Source organism: Phytophthora sojae, assembly GCF_000149755.1.
Source record: "Phytophthora sojae unplaced genomic scaffold PHYSOscaffold_10, whole genome shotgun sequence".
Lineage (NCBI taxonomy): Eukaryota > Oomycota > Peronosporomycetes > Peronosporales > Peronosporaceae > Phytophthora > Phytophthora sojae.
The window spans coordinates 461,756-476,362 of record NW_009258124.1 but is presented as its reverse complement, the minus strand read 5'-3'; the positions used below and the strand labels follow the sequence as shown (position 1 = coordinate 476,362).

At 56.5% G+C, this 14,607-nt stretch overlaps 7 protein-coding genes across 7 annotated transcripts; 3 read left to right on the top strand and 4 right to left on the bottom strand.

Moving 5' to 3' along the window:
* Positions 1–1,263: 1,263 nt before the first annotated feature.
* Positions 1,264–1,779, top strand: PHYSODRAFT_457322 (hypothetical protein; the record flags this gene model as incomplete). Its single annotated transcript, XM_009537072.1, has 1 exon — positions 1,264–1,779. A coding segment is annotated over one exon (516 nt), but the record flags the coding sequence as incomplete, so codon positions are not given.
* A 2,174-nt stretch (positions 1,780–3,953) lies between these two features.
* PHYSODRAFT_246472 (hypothetical protein) lies at positions 3,954–4,854 on the top strand (the record flags this gene model as incomplete). Its single annotated transcript, XM_009537071.1, has 2 exons — positions 3,954–4,563; positions 4,769–4,854. 2 exons carry the CDS (start codon positions 3,954–3,956, stop codon positions 4,852–4,854), a joined length of 696 nt encoding a protein of 231 aa, XP_009535366.1.
* Positions 4,855–7,000: 2,146 nt separating this feature from the next.
* On the top strand, positions 7,001–7,900 carry PHYSODRAFT_374025 (hypothetical protein; the record flags this gene model as incomplete). Its single annotated transcript, XM_009537070.1, has 1 exon — positions 7,001–7,900. A coding segment is annotated over one exon (900 nt), but the record flags the coding sequence as incomplete, so codon positions are not given.
* An 846-nt stretch (positions 7,901–8,746) lies between these two features.
* On the bottom strand, positions 8,747–9,403 carry PHYSODRAFT_525121 (hypothetical protein; the record flags this gene model as incomplete). The annotated part of the gene is made up of 1 exon (XM_009537069.1): positions 8,747–9,403. One exon carries the CDS (start codon positions 9,401–9,403, stop codon positions 8,747–8,749), a length of 657 nt encoding a protein of 218 aa, XP_009535364.1.
* A 577-nt stretch (positions 9,404–9,980) lies between these two features.
* PHYSODRAFT_525076 (hypothetical protein) lies at positions 9,981–11,081 on the bottom strand (the record flags this gene model as incomplete). The annotated part of the gene is made up of 1 exon (XM_009537068.1): positions 9,981–11,081. One exon carries the CDS (start codon positions 11,079–11,081, stop codon positions 9,981–9,983), a length of 1,101 nt encoding a protein of 366 aa, XP_009535363.1.
* A 573-nt stretch (positions 11,082–11,654) lies between these two features.
* Positions 11,655–12,714, bottom strand: PHYSODRAFT_549577 (hypothetical protein; the record flags this gene model as incomplete). The annotated part of the gene is made up of 2 exons (XM_009537067.1): positions 11,655–12,021; positions 12,085–12,714. The coding sequence occupies 2 exons, from the start codon at positions 12,712–12,714 to the stop codon at positions 11,701–11,703; spliced, it is 951 nt and encodes a 316-aa protein (XP_009535362.1). The 3' UTR covers positions 11,655–11,700.
* A 1,260-nt stretch (positions 12,715–13,974) lies between these two features.
* Positions 13,975–14,607, bottom strand: PHYSODRAFT_428199 (hypothetical protein; the record flags this gene model as incomplete). The annotated part of the gene is made up of 1 exon (XM_009537066.1): positions 13,975–14,607. A coding segment is annotated over one exon (633 nt), but the record flags the coding sequence as incomplete, so codon positions are not given.

Genomic DNA, 14,607 nt, shown 5'->3' with positions numbered 1-14,607 from the left:
GTTGTGTCTGCGCTGGAATTGGTCAACGTGATGAATCGGTGCGGGAGAAGCGCTGGGAAGCGCTGAAGGCGGCCCAAAACCGTAAGAAGAGGAAACTAGCGATGGTCACGAACCCCACAGACGCTCCATTATCTTGTCCAGCCCGTGATGAAGAAGAAAAACGAGCCGAGCCATTAATTACTCTACTTACAGATCAAGAAACTGCAGCGAACGATGACATCGATGCTTCGACCACTACAACTAGCGGAAATGCAGACGACGCACCTCCAGCAAGACTACAACCGCTGGATATTCGTCGTGACACTGTTGGGATTGGTGAAGATGCAGGACAATCAAGTGTTCCAGCAAAACGGCCTCGACCATCTACTATCGCACCAGAGCACTTGGCTGAGTTGCGTAAACTGTCTGATTCGCTGGTGTATACTCGTGGAAAATATATATTGCTGCAGCAGGAGCTGAAGAAATATTACCCTGACGCGAACCTCACGGATAATCAACTACGCTGCCGTCTTAAACGACGTCGAACAGCAGACAAAATGGCCCCAAGCCAGCGAGTAGCGGCAACGAGATATCTGACAGCATTGCTCCACCTCTCGCTCCAGCTAGCAAGGCGACTTCGTGTTCGAGCTGCCGCCAGAAGCACTTAAAGTGCGGTGAAGGGTCTCAAAATCCTGCGTGTTTGCTAGCGAAGAAGAATACTACTCGTACGATAACAGAGTTCTTTAGCGTATACCAATAAAAATCTAACTTTCATAGCATGCGCCCCCCCCCCCTGGGACAGGCCCTTTACTCATCTGTTTTTCCACCAGCATCGAGACATACATACCATCGAGACAACATTGTGGTCAAATGTGGTCGAATGTGATCAAATGTGGTCAAAGTGGTCGCGAGACAAATCTCAAATCGTCACGTGATCCTACTATTTATGTACGGTACACAAGGTGTGCTCGCTACAAATCCATCTGCACCGAAGATCACCTGTCATGTGCGTGAAGGAAGGAGCTGCTCGACTTGTGAACGTCTTGCACGCGCGCCTGTCACTCCGTTCACATCGAGGACCGCTCCTGAGTCCCAGCCGTAGGCTGTCGTCATGCCCCTCCGCTTCGGGCGCCTGATCCGCTTGTCCCCATGCACTCCGCGGCGGAGTCCGCCGGCCAGGGGTCAATCTTCTCACTTTGCAGATCTCCAGTCTTCCGTTAGACGAAGACTCAAGCCAAGATGGTGATCGCCTCCGTCCGAGTTGCTGGGCTGGTGGTGGCACTCTTGGCCGCCTCGGCCAGCGCACACAGCAAGATGTCGCTGCCTAAGCCCACGTGGGTCTTCGAGGAAGGCACCAACAGTCCGGCAGGAACAGTCGACAGCTCCAACGTCCTGCCAGCGCCCGAAGGAATGGGCTACGAGGGAGACCCGCTGTCCAACACGGAGGCGTACTGGACGGCCTTCAACGCGAGCAGCTACACGTCGCTCAAGGACCTCGTGTGGAAGAACGAGGTGGTCAACACCGACTCGCTTTACGGCACAGCCACGATCGAGAGCGGATTCTCCTGGACCAACGGCACGGCGCGCGACTTGCCTGACCAAGTTGAATGGGACAAGCTTACGGAAGGCCACGATGGTCCTTTAGAAATATGGTGCGACGATGTGCTCGCATTCTCGGACCAGAATGCTGCGGTCAACTACCCGGGCAGTCCAGCTACATTCCCGTACGACAAGGCTGCTTGCGAGGGGAAGTCAAGGCTGACTACAATCTGGATGGCGCTGCACTCGCCTCCATGGCAAGTTTTTACCAACTGCGCGCCGCTGACCGGAGCTACGTCGACTAGTAGCGACTCGACATCCTCGACTTCGTCTTCGACTTCAACTTCGACGACGACTGCAAGCTCGACAACTACTGCCACTACTGCTGCTCCTACTGCGTCATCCTCGTCATCAACGGAGGCATCCAACACGGTTGACCAAGCTTCGGAGGAGGCTAGTACTGCTGCTGACTATGACACGACGTCGGCTTCCTCAGAGGAGACGGAGACGACTGCGGCCTCTACTTCTACAGAGTCAGCCACCTCGACAGAGGCGGAGACGGAGGCGCCAGCAACTACGTCGACCGCGACAACATCGACCAGATCAGCAAAGTGCTCGCGTCGCCGCGGCTAAACTTCGCCACAGAGCTGAGCAAGGGAGCATTAGTGCTTGCAGGATTGTAGGTGTGTTTTCTAGATGCGTAACTTGGTGTTGAGTACATGAGTACAGAGCAAAACTTGATGATCGACGTACCCCCCCCCCCCCCACGACGAAGCTGCTACTGTACCTACTACTGTTGTACACATATCCGTACAACCGGAACGATCTGCATCATGGCCATGCCGCGAGAATCTGGGGGGTTGGGTGTGACTGCTGCGCTGGTCGTGAAGTGTTCAACTGTGGACACCGCCTGCTTTCTGGCGGTGTGGTCTCGCAGCATGTGGTGGATGACCAAGGGTGCGCGTGCACTTGATAGCTGTCAATTGTTATGCACGTAAGAAACGCGGTGACTGTGCTGGTGGTTCAAGTAGAAACGAGAAGACTTAATACACGACATGCGAATACATGCCAATACTTTGCCCTCTAAAATAGACCTCTAAAATAGGCCACGCCTGTCTCTTAATATGAGTGGGCACGAGATAGGCGAGGGCTGATTTAGCTTTATGCTATGGTGGGGGCCACTTTTAGGCCCAGAAACTCGGTTTGGCCCGTCTAGAATGGCATTTCTGCGTTTCCAAGTCGTAGCAAAGCCTGAAACAGACCCCAACCTTGCATCTTAGACCTGTACTGGCGATATATATAAATCAGACCTAGGTCTTAATTAGGAGCTTGCTAGACTCAAATAGAGATTATTAATGAGATAATAAGCATACGTTGGCCAAAATATCTGCAAACGGCAATATAAATAAATAATAAATAATAAATGACATGGTGTTGAAACCTGCTCTACCATTCCAACCGACAGCTCAACCTGCCCCCAAGCAAAGATTCCTGCGCACGAAGTCGATGACTCTGTTGGGGCCACTGGAGACTCGCGTTGGAACGCAGAACTCCCTCCTTTACCAAGGGACCGTCAGGCGACCACGATTGGGCCAGTCGACTTCAGGATTGAAGTCAAGTCGCGATCTTCAGCCACAGCTGTTTCTGAGGTGAAGTGGCTGGTCTCAGCAAAACGCGGCAGCATACTTTTAAGTATGTTTGATGCTTACTTAAAAGTAAGCATCAAACATGACGGCTTTCATACATGTAGCGCTGCAGATGCTGGGGGTGTCCTTTACTTCTTGGGGTGCGTACAATACTATTATTAATATTGTAAAAACAGAGTTTTTCATTTTCATACTCGAGCCACTGCTTGCCGTTGAGGCCACCAGTACCTTTAAGTAATGTAAGCATCGAGCACATGTCGACTCAAACGTGCACAATTTGCAGTACACATGTTTCCTTTTATGTTATCAAAAAGTTGACTCGACCAGATTTCGCCTCACAAAACTAAGGGTTATTTTTTCTAAGGGACCGTTAGATTCTGTTGGTCGAAAAATGTATTGGTAGAACATAATGATCGAAGTTGCAAGCTGCAGTAGACGTCACCAAGTCGTGAGGTGGCCGTGATAAAAATGAATAGCAGCCACAGTAGCGTCAAAGCGCTTGATCGGATGTGAGCCGACTCGCTTCCAGATGATGCACCAAAATGCACTCCGTGTTGAAGGCGAATCATAGTAGGTGAGAGAGAAAGAGTATGCTCCACTGGTGCTCAGCAGCTCACCGAGATGCCACGCACGGCTAGAGTTTTGACAATGAACTGTCATCCACCAGAGCAATCTGGTCTAGCAGTGCCAAGGCATCCCCCGCACACAAGCGCTGCATCCTAACTCACTTTCAGTTTTTCGCGCATCAGCTCAAGTGCCCAGCAGCCCGCAAGCTCCGACTTCAGACAAATGGTCGCCTCTCCATCCGTGAGCCACGTCATTCTGGCCGTCGCTGGACTAGCCGCTTCTGTAAACGCTCACAGCAACATGATCTTGCCGCTCCCGACCTGGCCGGTGTCGTGGAGCACCAACAGCCCTTCGGGACTGATCGAGGGCGACACCTACCTTCCTGTCCCCGACGGAATGTCATACTCGACCGACCCGTACGATAACACGGAGGCCTACTGGACGGCCTTCAACGCCAGCAACTACACGTCGCTGCTCGAGTTCGCCAAGGAGACGCAGGTGCTGCAAACGATGGCGACGTTCGGCACGGCCACGGCGGAATGCGGATTCTCGTTGGCCAACGGCACGGCTCGAGACCTGCCGGAGCAGGTTGAATGGAATCAACTAACGTCCTCGCACGAAGGCCCTATTGAAGTGTGGTGCGACGACACTCTCGTTTTCAAAGACTGGTATGCCGCTCTCGATTACACCGGCTTCCCCGCTAAGCTTCCGTACGACGTCAGCAAGTGCAAAGGCGCTTCGATGCTGACGTCCGTTTGGCTGGCGCTCCCATGCTCTCCCCTGGCGAGTGTACACCAACTGCGCGCCGCTGACTGGAGACTTCAGCAGCTCGGTGGACGCTTCAGCGGATGATGACGAGTCGACCACAACGACGACCACGACGACTAGCTCGAGCGCATCTACGGCGGCTGAGGCCAGCTTCACGAATGACTACGCTACGTCGAAAGACGCATCGGCTTCTGCCAGTTCGGATCATACTGCTGCTACTTCCACTGAAACTACAACCTCACCCACCTCAACTACTGCGTCGGACGAAGCCGACACTGCAGTGACGACGGCCCCTGCGACGAGTGCTGCCACCACGTCGGACAAGTGCTCGGTTCGTCGCCACCGCCGTGACTAAATCGGCGGGTCAGCGGACGAAGCTCTCGTTAGATGCTTCTCAGTAGTGTGTACGCAATCGATTCGTTAACGCAAAGCCGACAGCTGCATGTATGTGTAGTGAATTAGATGCAAGATACCGGTGTAACCGTTTTCCCCTATTTGGTTGGTAGGTGCAGATCCCAAGATATGGTCTAGTTGTTGCTGACGAACTTTTGAGCCAGGACATCCTTCTCAACCCAATCACGACAGTCGAGGAGACCGCAGATTCTGTAAATACTAGATGTGCCAGCATCGAAAGGCTTAACCCTTTAAGCCCTTTGCAGATGATCGTGCAACATGTACATACACCCAAACGCGGGCTATCCGCACGACACCACTTTTATTCAACTAGAAATGGTGCCGGTAGACCAATCCCGGTAACGACCTTCAAGAGCGGACACTCTGGTTAGGTGCCGAGCGCGAGGTTTCGAACCAGCACAACTCGGCATCGAGCTCGCTGGTCATTATGGCTTCGCTTCAAGACTTGATGAAGTGTACTTGCCTGTTTCTGAAGCTTAGTAGCACTCCAACTCCAGTTTGTACTTCTGCGCGTCGCTACAGTAAAGGAGAAGGAGTCGGGGAAGTGATTCTCGTTCGGCATACATGTACTGCAGCTAACTCGTGAGTTCAAGAAGGTTGCACCAACGTTGCAGCAATGTTGCGGGGAGATCACCAGATCCTGAGCGGTCGCATATCAAAGACAACATTCGAGCGAGACGCCACGGTCGCTGCTGGAAGAGGAAGGCCGCCCTGGAGAAGGACAAGGAGGCGAAAAGGAAGAAGACGACGCACGAGGTGCACGAGGACATCCGTGCGGACGCCAAGATCATGCTGCACACGGAGGGGCGGCATTGCGAAGAGCCCGACATCGAGGCCATCGCCGAGAAGAATGGCTGCAAGGCGAGGACGGTGCACAGAGCGCTGCGGTGCGAGAGACTCGGGGAGAAGTCCCCGCCGCGTGGCCGCGCTTCGCTCCAACAGCACACACCCGCCGCCATCGCTCAAGTGATCAGCAACCTGACGCCGAAGCAGGCGAAACTGAGCACCCGGAAGCTTGCCAAGCTCGTTAACATCAAGAAGTCGACTCTTCACCGAGTCCGAGCCCTGCCAGAAAGCCGCCCCGAAGCTTAGCGAGGCCTATACCGGTAAGGTCCAGCGCGAGTTCTGCCTGTCAAGGTGAAGCCCAAGGAATACTTCGAGGACGGCAACACCTTCTACAACGACATCTTCATCAGCCAGCGCGGCTCATGAGCTACGGGTGAGGCTACACGTAACACTGCTGCTGACTACGCCACACGGCATCCGCCATATTAGAGCGGCCAAGTCGTCTGGTGGGTTTGGTGCGGATTACAATCCCGAGTCGCGTCAACGTCCTGACCGTTGACGTAGAAGCAGTGGTCGCCCCTCGACGGATGAGCTCCATTCCCGCGTTCCAGCTTGGAGGTAACACCCAGCGTGCTTCGTGCAGGGGAAGAGCTCCTCTACCAACCGTAGAGGGGCTTCAACCGGCTCCCCTTAGCAAGTCGCACATCGCGCTCGCTGTGCGCGAAGGAGGTTGAGACTGTCAGCTTTGACACCTGCACAGGCTGATAAAAAGACCCCAGCCGGTGCCCTGGAAGCTTATCAAGCAAACCTCACCTGCCAATGTGGCGCCCAGCCGTCGGATACATGGCGGCGCGAGGCTCGTGGAGTCCAGCGACACCGGGATCAGCCCCAAGGTCATCGCGGAAACGCACGCGGACCAGGTCGGCGAGTCTTCAGCTTTTCCAGCTGATGAGCTGCATCACTCTGCGGGGTCTGAAGTCGAAGTGCGCTTCGTCTCTGGTGTCGCCGACCAGAGGAACCCGGTGCCGATTTGCACGATCCACGCAGCACCGGGTTGCGCAACTTTTGAGTGCAGTGACGTCCCGCCGGCAAAGCCTCGAACCACTCCCCGCTACCCGCGGATCACCCGCGACTAAAAAGTTCACAAAAGGGCCGAGAGGGACTCACGAACAGCTCAAAGTGTTCAAGTGGTGCGAAGCTCCTTCTGGTCTTGCTGCGGCCGGGCCGAGTCCGCTTGTTGATCAGCGCTGTTCATTTCGGAATTCTCTCGTCGCTTCACCACTTCGTTCTCAATGGTTTCATCCTCGTTCGCTGCTCTGGCGGTGGCCGCGTCTGTGCTGGCTGCCGGCGCCAACGCCCACAGCTACATGACCGACCCCATGCCGACTTGGTCGGTTGGATACCCTACTACCAACTATGCCGGCCTCATTGACGGCCAGGACTACCTGCCGGTTCCGGACGGCATGTCGTACGGCGGAACTCCCGAGGGCAACACCGAAGCGTACTGGACGGCGTTCAACGCGAGCAAGTACACGTCGCTCAAGGACCTGGCGGACAAGACGATGGTGCTTCAGTCGCTGAGCCCGTTCGGCAAGGCCACGGCCGAGTGCGGCTTCTCGCTCGCCAACGGCACGGCGCGTGACTTGCCGGCCCAAGTGGAGTGGAAGGACTTCGGCTACTCCCACCAAGGACCCTGCGAGGTGTGGTGCGACGACAAGCTCGCCTTTGAAGACGACAATTGTGCTCTGCACTACCCCGAGGTCCCGGCCAAGCTTCCGTATGACGTCGATGTTTGTGCTGGTGCGTCCATGATCCAGTCGTACTGGATCGCATTGCACGGACTCCCGTGGCAGCTTTACCTGAACTGTGTGCCCCTCACGGGCAAGGTGAACGGTACCACCAGTGACACTGAATCGGCGAAGACTCCGAGCGCTGCTACCCCCACGACTACTACAACCGATGCCCCCGCCGTTGCTAATGAGGCATCCGAGGCGTCGACCGATGAATCGATCGATGGTTCGGCTGAAACTACCCCGACGACGGATGCTCCGGAGACACCCACCACAGACGCTTCTGATGCTGTTGAAACGCCGGAGGCGACACCAGCGACCCCGACGGTAACTTCGGCCACCCCCACGGTAACGGAGCCCACTTCGCAGACTGATGCGGGCACAAGTGGGGGAAAGTGCTCTCGTCGCCGCAAGTAAACGATGAGTTGATAGGCAAGTTGCTGTAGATGTCTACGTGTTAATCGTCGAGTTCGTGCGTTCGATGTTCAATATAAAACGAAGTTAGTACTATTCGATCGCAGTGTTCGACTACAGTGAAGCAAGCTTTGGAGATTCGCAATATATAACACATATCCCTCCAAGGGAGCGTGATGAATGTATAAGAGGGCAATGGTGCCTCAATAAACGTGGTGCTCACTTGTAGTGATGGCCCCCCTCGCTTTTCCTTTCGCAGGAAGGTGATGTCGGTTTTTGCCTTCAACGTCTCCAGCACGGGTTTGAAGAGGTTGTGCGCACACGCGTGCAGTTAGCTGAAGACAGATCCCTCTTCTGTTCTTGACGCGACCTCCGATTCTACGCCACCTCCAAAGTTTCCTCCGCAGCTAGGGCCAACATATATTCATTCGGTTCATACATCTTATTTTTCTGGTGAACAAGTTACACTCAACATCTAACTCCTTTTCAGTTGAAACATAACGAACAAACTCATATTGCAGCACTACTCGTCCACTCAGCCGCGCATGCGGCGTCGAACGTTGCATTTTCCAGTCGTCGTCGAGGCCTCACCTGCTGTGCTGCTCTCCTCCGTCGCAGGAGTCACGGCAGGGGTCTCAGTTGTAGACGTAGGAGTAGCAGTAGTCGCTGCAGCTTCAGTTGCGTCGGTGGCGTCCTCCTCATCACTACTTGAAGTGGTGGCTGTAGCCGCCGTTGGGGTAGTATTCGACGTCGAAGGCGATGTCGTAGTGCTAGTTGTCGCTGCCGTTTTCGAGTCCGATTTGGATGCCCCGCCAGTGCCTCCGTTGATGTTGACGCAGTTGACTACATAACACAACAATGGAGACGGATAATTAGCTTCCAATTCGTCAGCACAACTAGGAAGGAGCAACACTTACTGTAAACTTGCCAGGTCGCGCCATGCATAGCAACCCAGTAGAAGGTGAGACGCTTCGCATTCTTGCAGACGGAGTTGTCGATCGGGACTGGGGCAGCCCCCTTGCCCGACGCAGGGGTATACGTCACCTGGCAGTTCATGTCTTGCTGGGATCGGTTGTCATCACACCAGGTCTCGCAAGGGCCCATGTGCACGAAGCCTTCGTCTAGCGTTAGGTCGTCGTTCCTGCCCCAGTAAATGGTGTCGTTGAGCGCACCGTAGCTGGTTTGTGCTGGGTCGGAGAACCCGCAAGAGGCTGTGGCGTCTTTTGAGACCAGCACCTGGTTGTCTTCGATCATCGCCTTGACGCTCTTGTACTTCGACTTCTTGAAGTTCTCGACGAAGGACTCGACATTGATCGTTGGGTCCGTGTTGAACGTCCCGTCGGGGAAGAGCTTGTAGCTGTCGATGGTCGATAAGTACTGGGTCTTGTCGATGTTGGGGCTGATGAACTTGGCCAGGGGCCGAACCAGGTAGCCATGGCCAGACACACGCTGGGCGGCGAGTAGCAAGAGCGTCGTCAAACCAACGGGTGATGTCTTCATATCGTCCTCTTGTCAACCTGTGCAGGACAGCGCCAATTGATGAATGGTTTTGCTATCCGAACTCGTTCTAACCGTTGGTCGATCACGTCTAAAGTGAAGGATCAGGTCCCGAACACTTGCACTGCCCTCCAGGTGTTCAACGCTATCGACTGGTGCAACGCACGGGCGATCTTCCTGTGGCCTCCTTCCTCGCAGTCTCTCGTGGCGTTTTTCCTTTACGGCGCGGTTGCCTTTACAAGTGCAAAGGCTTCGTGCTCTCCGCGACACCAGCTGCAGTAGCCCCGCAGCAGCGCTGGCATTGCCGTCCGCTGCTCAGGAACATGTCGCGAAGATAACGCTCTGATCCGGTGGCAGGACAGGAATCCATGCCCGGATCTGCTCACCGATCGCGAATGGGTTTTCGCGTCCGTACAAGATCTCGGTCTCACCGAGTTGGACATGAATGTATGATACGTGTGCATGACGACAAGGCTTCGGCTAAGGCTTAGGCGGTTAATACGCTAGCTACGCTACTACGGCAGATACCAATCCATGAACTGACACGCAACGCAAGTTTGCGGGCACTATCGACGAGAACTTAGTGGCGGAAGCCAAAGCTGTTGCCCCAGCCGGCGCTGTTCCAGCCACTGGCGGTGCCCCGGTTAGGCGAAACGGTTCCGGTCGTCGCTTGGACGTCGCTGTTGCCGTTGCCCGACCATCCGCCGTTCGTCTTCGTCGAGCCCGTTGAATTGGTCGACGTCCACTGGTTGGAAGTGCCATAGCTGGCAGTAGTCGCCGTCGAAGGTGAGCTGGTTGACGGCGCCGTCGTTGTCGAGCTGGCTGTCGATGGCGAAGTGGTGCTCGGAGCTGACGTCGAAGAAGTTGTCGCTGTGCTGGTGTCCGCAGTCGGCGCAGTCGTGGTGCTTGTCGTTGACGTTGAAGTTGAAGTGGACGTTGCTGCCGACGACGCCGTGCTGGTTGCCGTTGTCGTAATAGGAGACGATGTGGTCGACGTAGTGGAGCTCGTGCTGTTGGACGTGGTGCTGGTGCTTGTGTCGGAGCTGGTCCCGACCGCGTACTTGGACGTCGCGCCCGTGGAGGTGATGCTCTCGAGCGGCGCGCAGTTGATGTAGACCTGCCAGGTCGACGAGTGCAGTGCCAGCCAGTAGAAGGTCAGCGTGCTGGTGCCCAAGCACGCGTCGCGGTCGTACGGCAGCTCGGCCGGGGCCGAAGTATAGTCGGCAGCACAGTCGTCGTCTTGGAACACTCGCACATCGTCGCACCACACCTCGCAGGGGCCCGCGTGCGAGGAGCTGAAGCCCTCCGTGGACGAGTGCGACCACTCCACGTACGTGTCGGGCAGCGGCTGGGCCGTCTCGTCCGGGTAGCACGAGCCGCAGGTGAGCGTGGCGTCCGTGACCGTGATAGTGGCCTTGTCGTTGATGAGCTCCTTCAGCGACGTGTACGAGCTGGCCTCGAAGGCCTTGGTGAAGGCGGCCGTGTTGTCGGCCGGCGAGCCCGAGAAGGTGCCACTGAAGTCGGACGCCGACGACTCGATGGTGGCGATGAACTGCGTGTTGTCGGTCGACGAGGACAGGAACGTCACGGCCGGCTCCGTCAAGTAGCCGTGGCCGTTTGCGGTAGCCAGCAGTATTGCAGCCGCTAGCACCGACGGAAGGTAAGAGTTGGAGAGTACCATGGCACCCGGAAGGAAGGCGAGCTTAGGTCTGAAGCCGGAAAATTGGGAAATGAAGATGTGAGCGAATGTCGCCCCGTCCGGAATAAGGCTCGAGTCCAACGAAGAGAAAACTGCGTACTGTACGGTGGTTGCCCTGGATTCCGGTGGGATCTTGGCAGTAGAAATGGATGCGAGGGTGTCTGTCGAGCACGTGCGTTGAAGCGAGCGACACGTTCTAGTTGGGGGGTAAGGGCGGCATTTATTAGCAGTCGAAGATACTGCTGGATGCTGCTACGCTTCTCCGTGCAAAGGATGTGGAAGTTGAGGGTGAGCTGACGTGAGCGTATTCGTGAGTCTAACGAACTACTACAAATAGTAGACTAAAGGAGGATGAGGACAGCACGACTGCTGTTTTTGTCGCTTCATGTTGGCGATTGATTCGAAGCAGAGAGCAACACTTGAGTCAACCTGTCGTAGATGAAGAGGAGGGCACGTACCGGACAATGGCTGATCAACGATAGTTCACACATGTATTTCGGCAAAGCTTTCAATCGCTTTCTTCACTTAGGACACGACAACAACACTAACACTCATAGAGCTCTCGGACCCTCTCTAAGTGGCCATTGAGTTATTCACTCATCTACTGGCGGACGCGGCGAACGCGACGCACTGAGCACTTGGTCGAGTCCGTCTCAGGCGCCGGCGTCACCTCCGGAGCGTCCGTGGCGGGGGCATCGGTGGTAGTCGGAGCGTCCGTCGCGGCAGGCGTCGTGGAGTCATCGCCCGACGCGTCCGTGGAGGTGGGCGTGGTAGAGTCGTCACCCGACGCCTGCGTAGTGTCATCAGCCGAGGCGTCCGTCGCCGATGCTTCGGTGCTGTCGGCAGTGTAGCTGGCCTCGCCTGCCGCTTCCGTGTCGTCCGTGGTCTCAGTAGCAGCGGCAGCAGGGGCAGCGGTGGTCGCCTTCGGGGCAGTGGTGGTCTGAGTGGTCTCGCCCGACGAGGACGAATCCACCGACGGAGCCACGGTGGTGGTCTTGGAGGTGGAGGTGGAGGTACCGGCGCCGCTGCCGGAGATGGTGATGTCGGCGCACGTCGGGTACGTCTGGTTGGCGATGTCCGAGTGCCAGAGGAACTGCAGGGCGCAGTCGCCGGCGCTCTCACAGCCCGTCACGGTGGTGGGGATGGTGGCCGAGACGGTGAAGGTGCCGGACGACGTAGCGAAGTCGCTGTAGGAGCCGACCTGCGTGTCGGCCTTGTACGTGATCTTGCCGTCCGAGTCGGTGCTGGGCTTGACGATGCTCAGCTTCATGACGCCCGGGTGCGGCGCCTGGATGTAGTACTGGACCTCGAACGGCGTGCCGGCCGTCAGCGCCGTGACGTTGTTGCCGGACTCGTACACGAGGCCGCGGCAGCCGTTGTACATGTCGAAAGTCTTGGCCGCCGGCTGATCGGCCTGGCCACGTTGGCTCAGGTTCTCAATGGGGGCCCACTGCAGCTCGTCGTTGCCGGCACCTTTGAGGCCGAACAGGCAGTCCTGTCGGTACTTGGCCGTGATCGGGCGGTAGGACGGCACCAGCATTTGGCCGTGGGCGTCCACGGTGCTGGCCATCATGATGGCCGTGCCGGCCAGGGTGCAGAAGACAGCGGGCTTCATGTTTCGTCGCGTAAGGGGCTGGTAGAGTGGGGAGCTCGCGCCGATTGACTGCAAAATGGGGAATGGGGCGTCATTTGACTGCAGTCAGATGATTTAGCATGCCCCGGCAGAGAGGCAGGCAGCAACGGCAAGACGGATCAGTTAGCGTGTCGAAGCACATGCTACGTCGGACTTCCGACGATCCAGCTGATATTTCCGAATAAAGGTCGTTACGTATCGTTAAAGGATATTTTGGATTTCATTTATTGCAAGATGGAGGTGTAAACCACTGAGACCGAATGTCCCCGGCACAGCCTGCAACTCGCATCGCATCGCCATCTTGAGATCGGGCCGACAGAGCCCAAATGTACAGCACAGAGGAACAGGTAGCCGTGAGTCATGCCTCTGACAGCATTGTTCAGGAGCGGCACCACGCGGAAATGGATCCATTTTGCCGTCGGTGCGGACCGCACCGGCAGCATTCGGCTTGCACGTTTCTCTGTCTAGCTCCGAGTGGATCAATGTTCCCGCTTCCCTTAATGGCGTCGAGGCACGTGTAAAGGTCTTCCCGCGGGTATCCGAGCTGTCATACATAAACGAGCAGTGCTAGCCACCAGCCGGATTCAAATCGAAACGCGAGGTGCAGCACTCCGCGACTATCATGGTCCCTCCCGAACAGAGAGAAGTGGTCGCCACACTGCAGTGTGCCTATTCACGACTCGCCAAGACGCGTCGACGGCATCAAGTTGTCGGCGAACGACGGAACGAGCTGCCTCAAGTCGATGAACACGTACGGTAGACAGCTGAAGGGTGTTACCCGGATGGTGTCGTATAACTTGTGTGCATTGTACGTGTCCGATGTCGTGCCGTGCGTGATCTCCAAATGGACAAAAGGTGCCAGGCGTGAGTGCCACACTCGTGGCACTCTGTTCGTAGGCCACGAAGGGCATGGTCCTCCAGCCGTTTGACCCACGAAGCGCTCGGCAGCTGTATCCCTATCCGTTTCCACATCAAACATGTTCACGTCCATCTTCTATTACTCAGTGGAATATAACACTACCGATGCAGGCTCCCTAGTTGCTGCAACTCGTCTGTTCCATTAAGTTTCACCTCAAGGCGCCGTCGACGGCGCGTGCATTTATCTGCTGTGGTCAAGGAATCTGCCCCTGCCTGCGAGCTGACATCAGACATTGTGGGTGGGGTAGTACTTGGTACTGCCGTACTCGATGGAGTCAAGGAAGCAGCAGTAGCGGTTGGTGTGGCGGAAGAGTTCGAAGAAGGCGCTGCTGTTGCGTCTGGGGCCTTCGTAGAAGTCGAAGTCTGCTCGCCCGACTCACCGCTACCCGTCACCACAATGTCGGCGCATGTCGGGTACGTCTGGTTCGCCAGGTCCGAGTGCCAGTAGAACTGCAGCGCGCAGACGCCGGCTGACCCGCACCCCGTCACGCTCGAGGGGATCATGGCCGTCGTGCTGGTGCTCTCGCTCGAGCTCTCGGCGAACGGGTCGACGGTCAGCAACTCCGCTACCGACACGTACGTGATGGTGCCGGTGCTGTCGGTGCTGGGCTTGACGACGCTGAGTACCATGGTGCCTGGGTGCGGCGCCTGGATGACCCACGCGACGTCGAAAGGCGTGCCGGTCGTGAGCGTCGTGACAGTGTTGTTGGCCTCGTAGACAGTTCCTCTGCATCCGTTCATGATGTTGAAGGTGGCTGCGGCGGGTCGGTCGGCCTGCGCTCTGCTGCTGAGCAGTTCGACAGGTGCGTACTGCAGCTCTTGGTCTCCTGCGCCGCTGAGAGCTCCACAGTCGTCTCTGTACTGCTGCGAGATGGGTCGTGGGGTGGGCTTGGCCATTTGTCCGTGTGCGTTGACGGTGTCGGTGGTTGCGAGGAATAGGGCCAAGCTTGCCGCGAT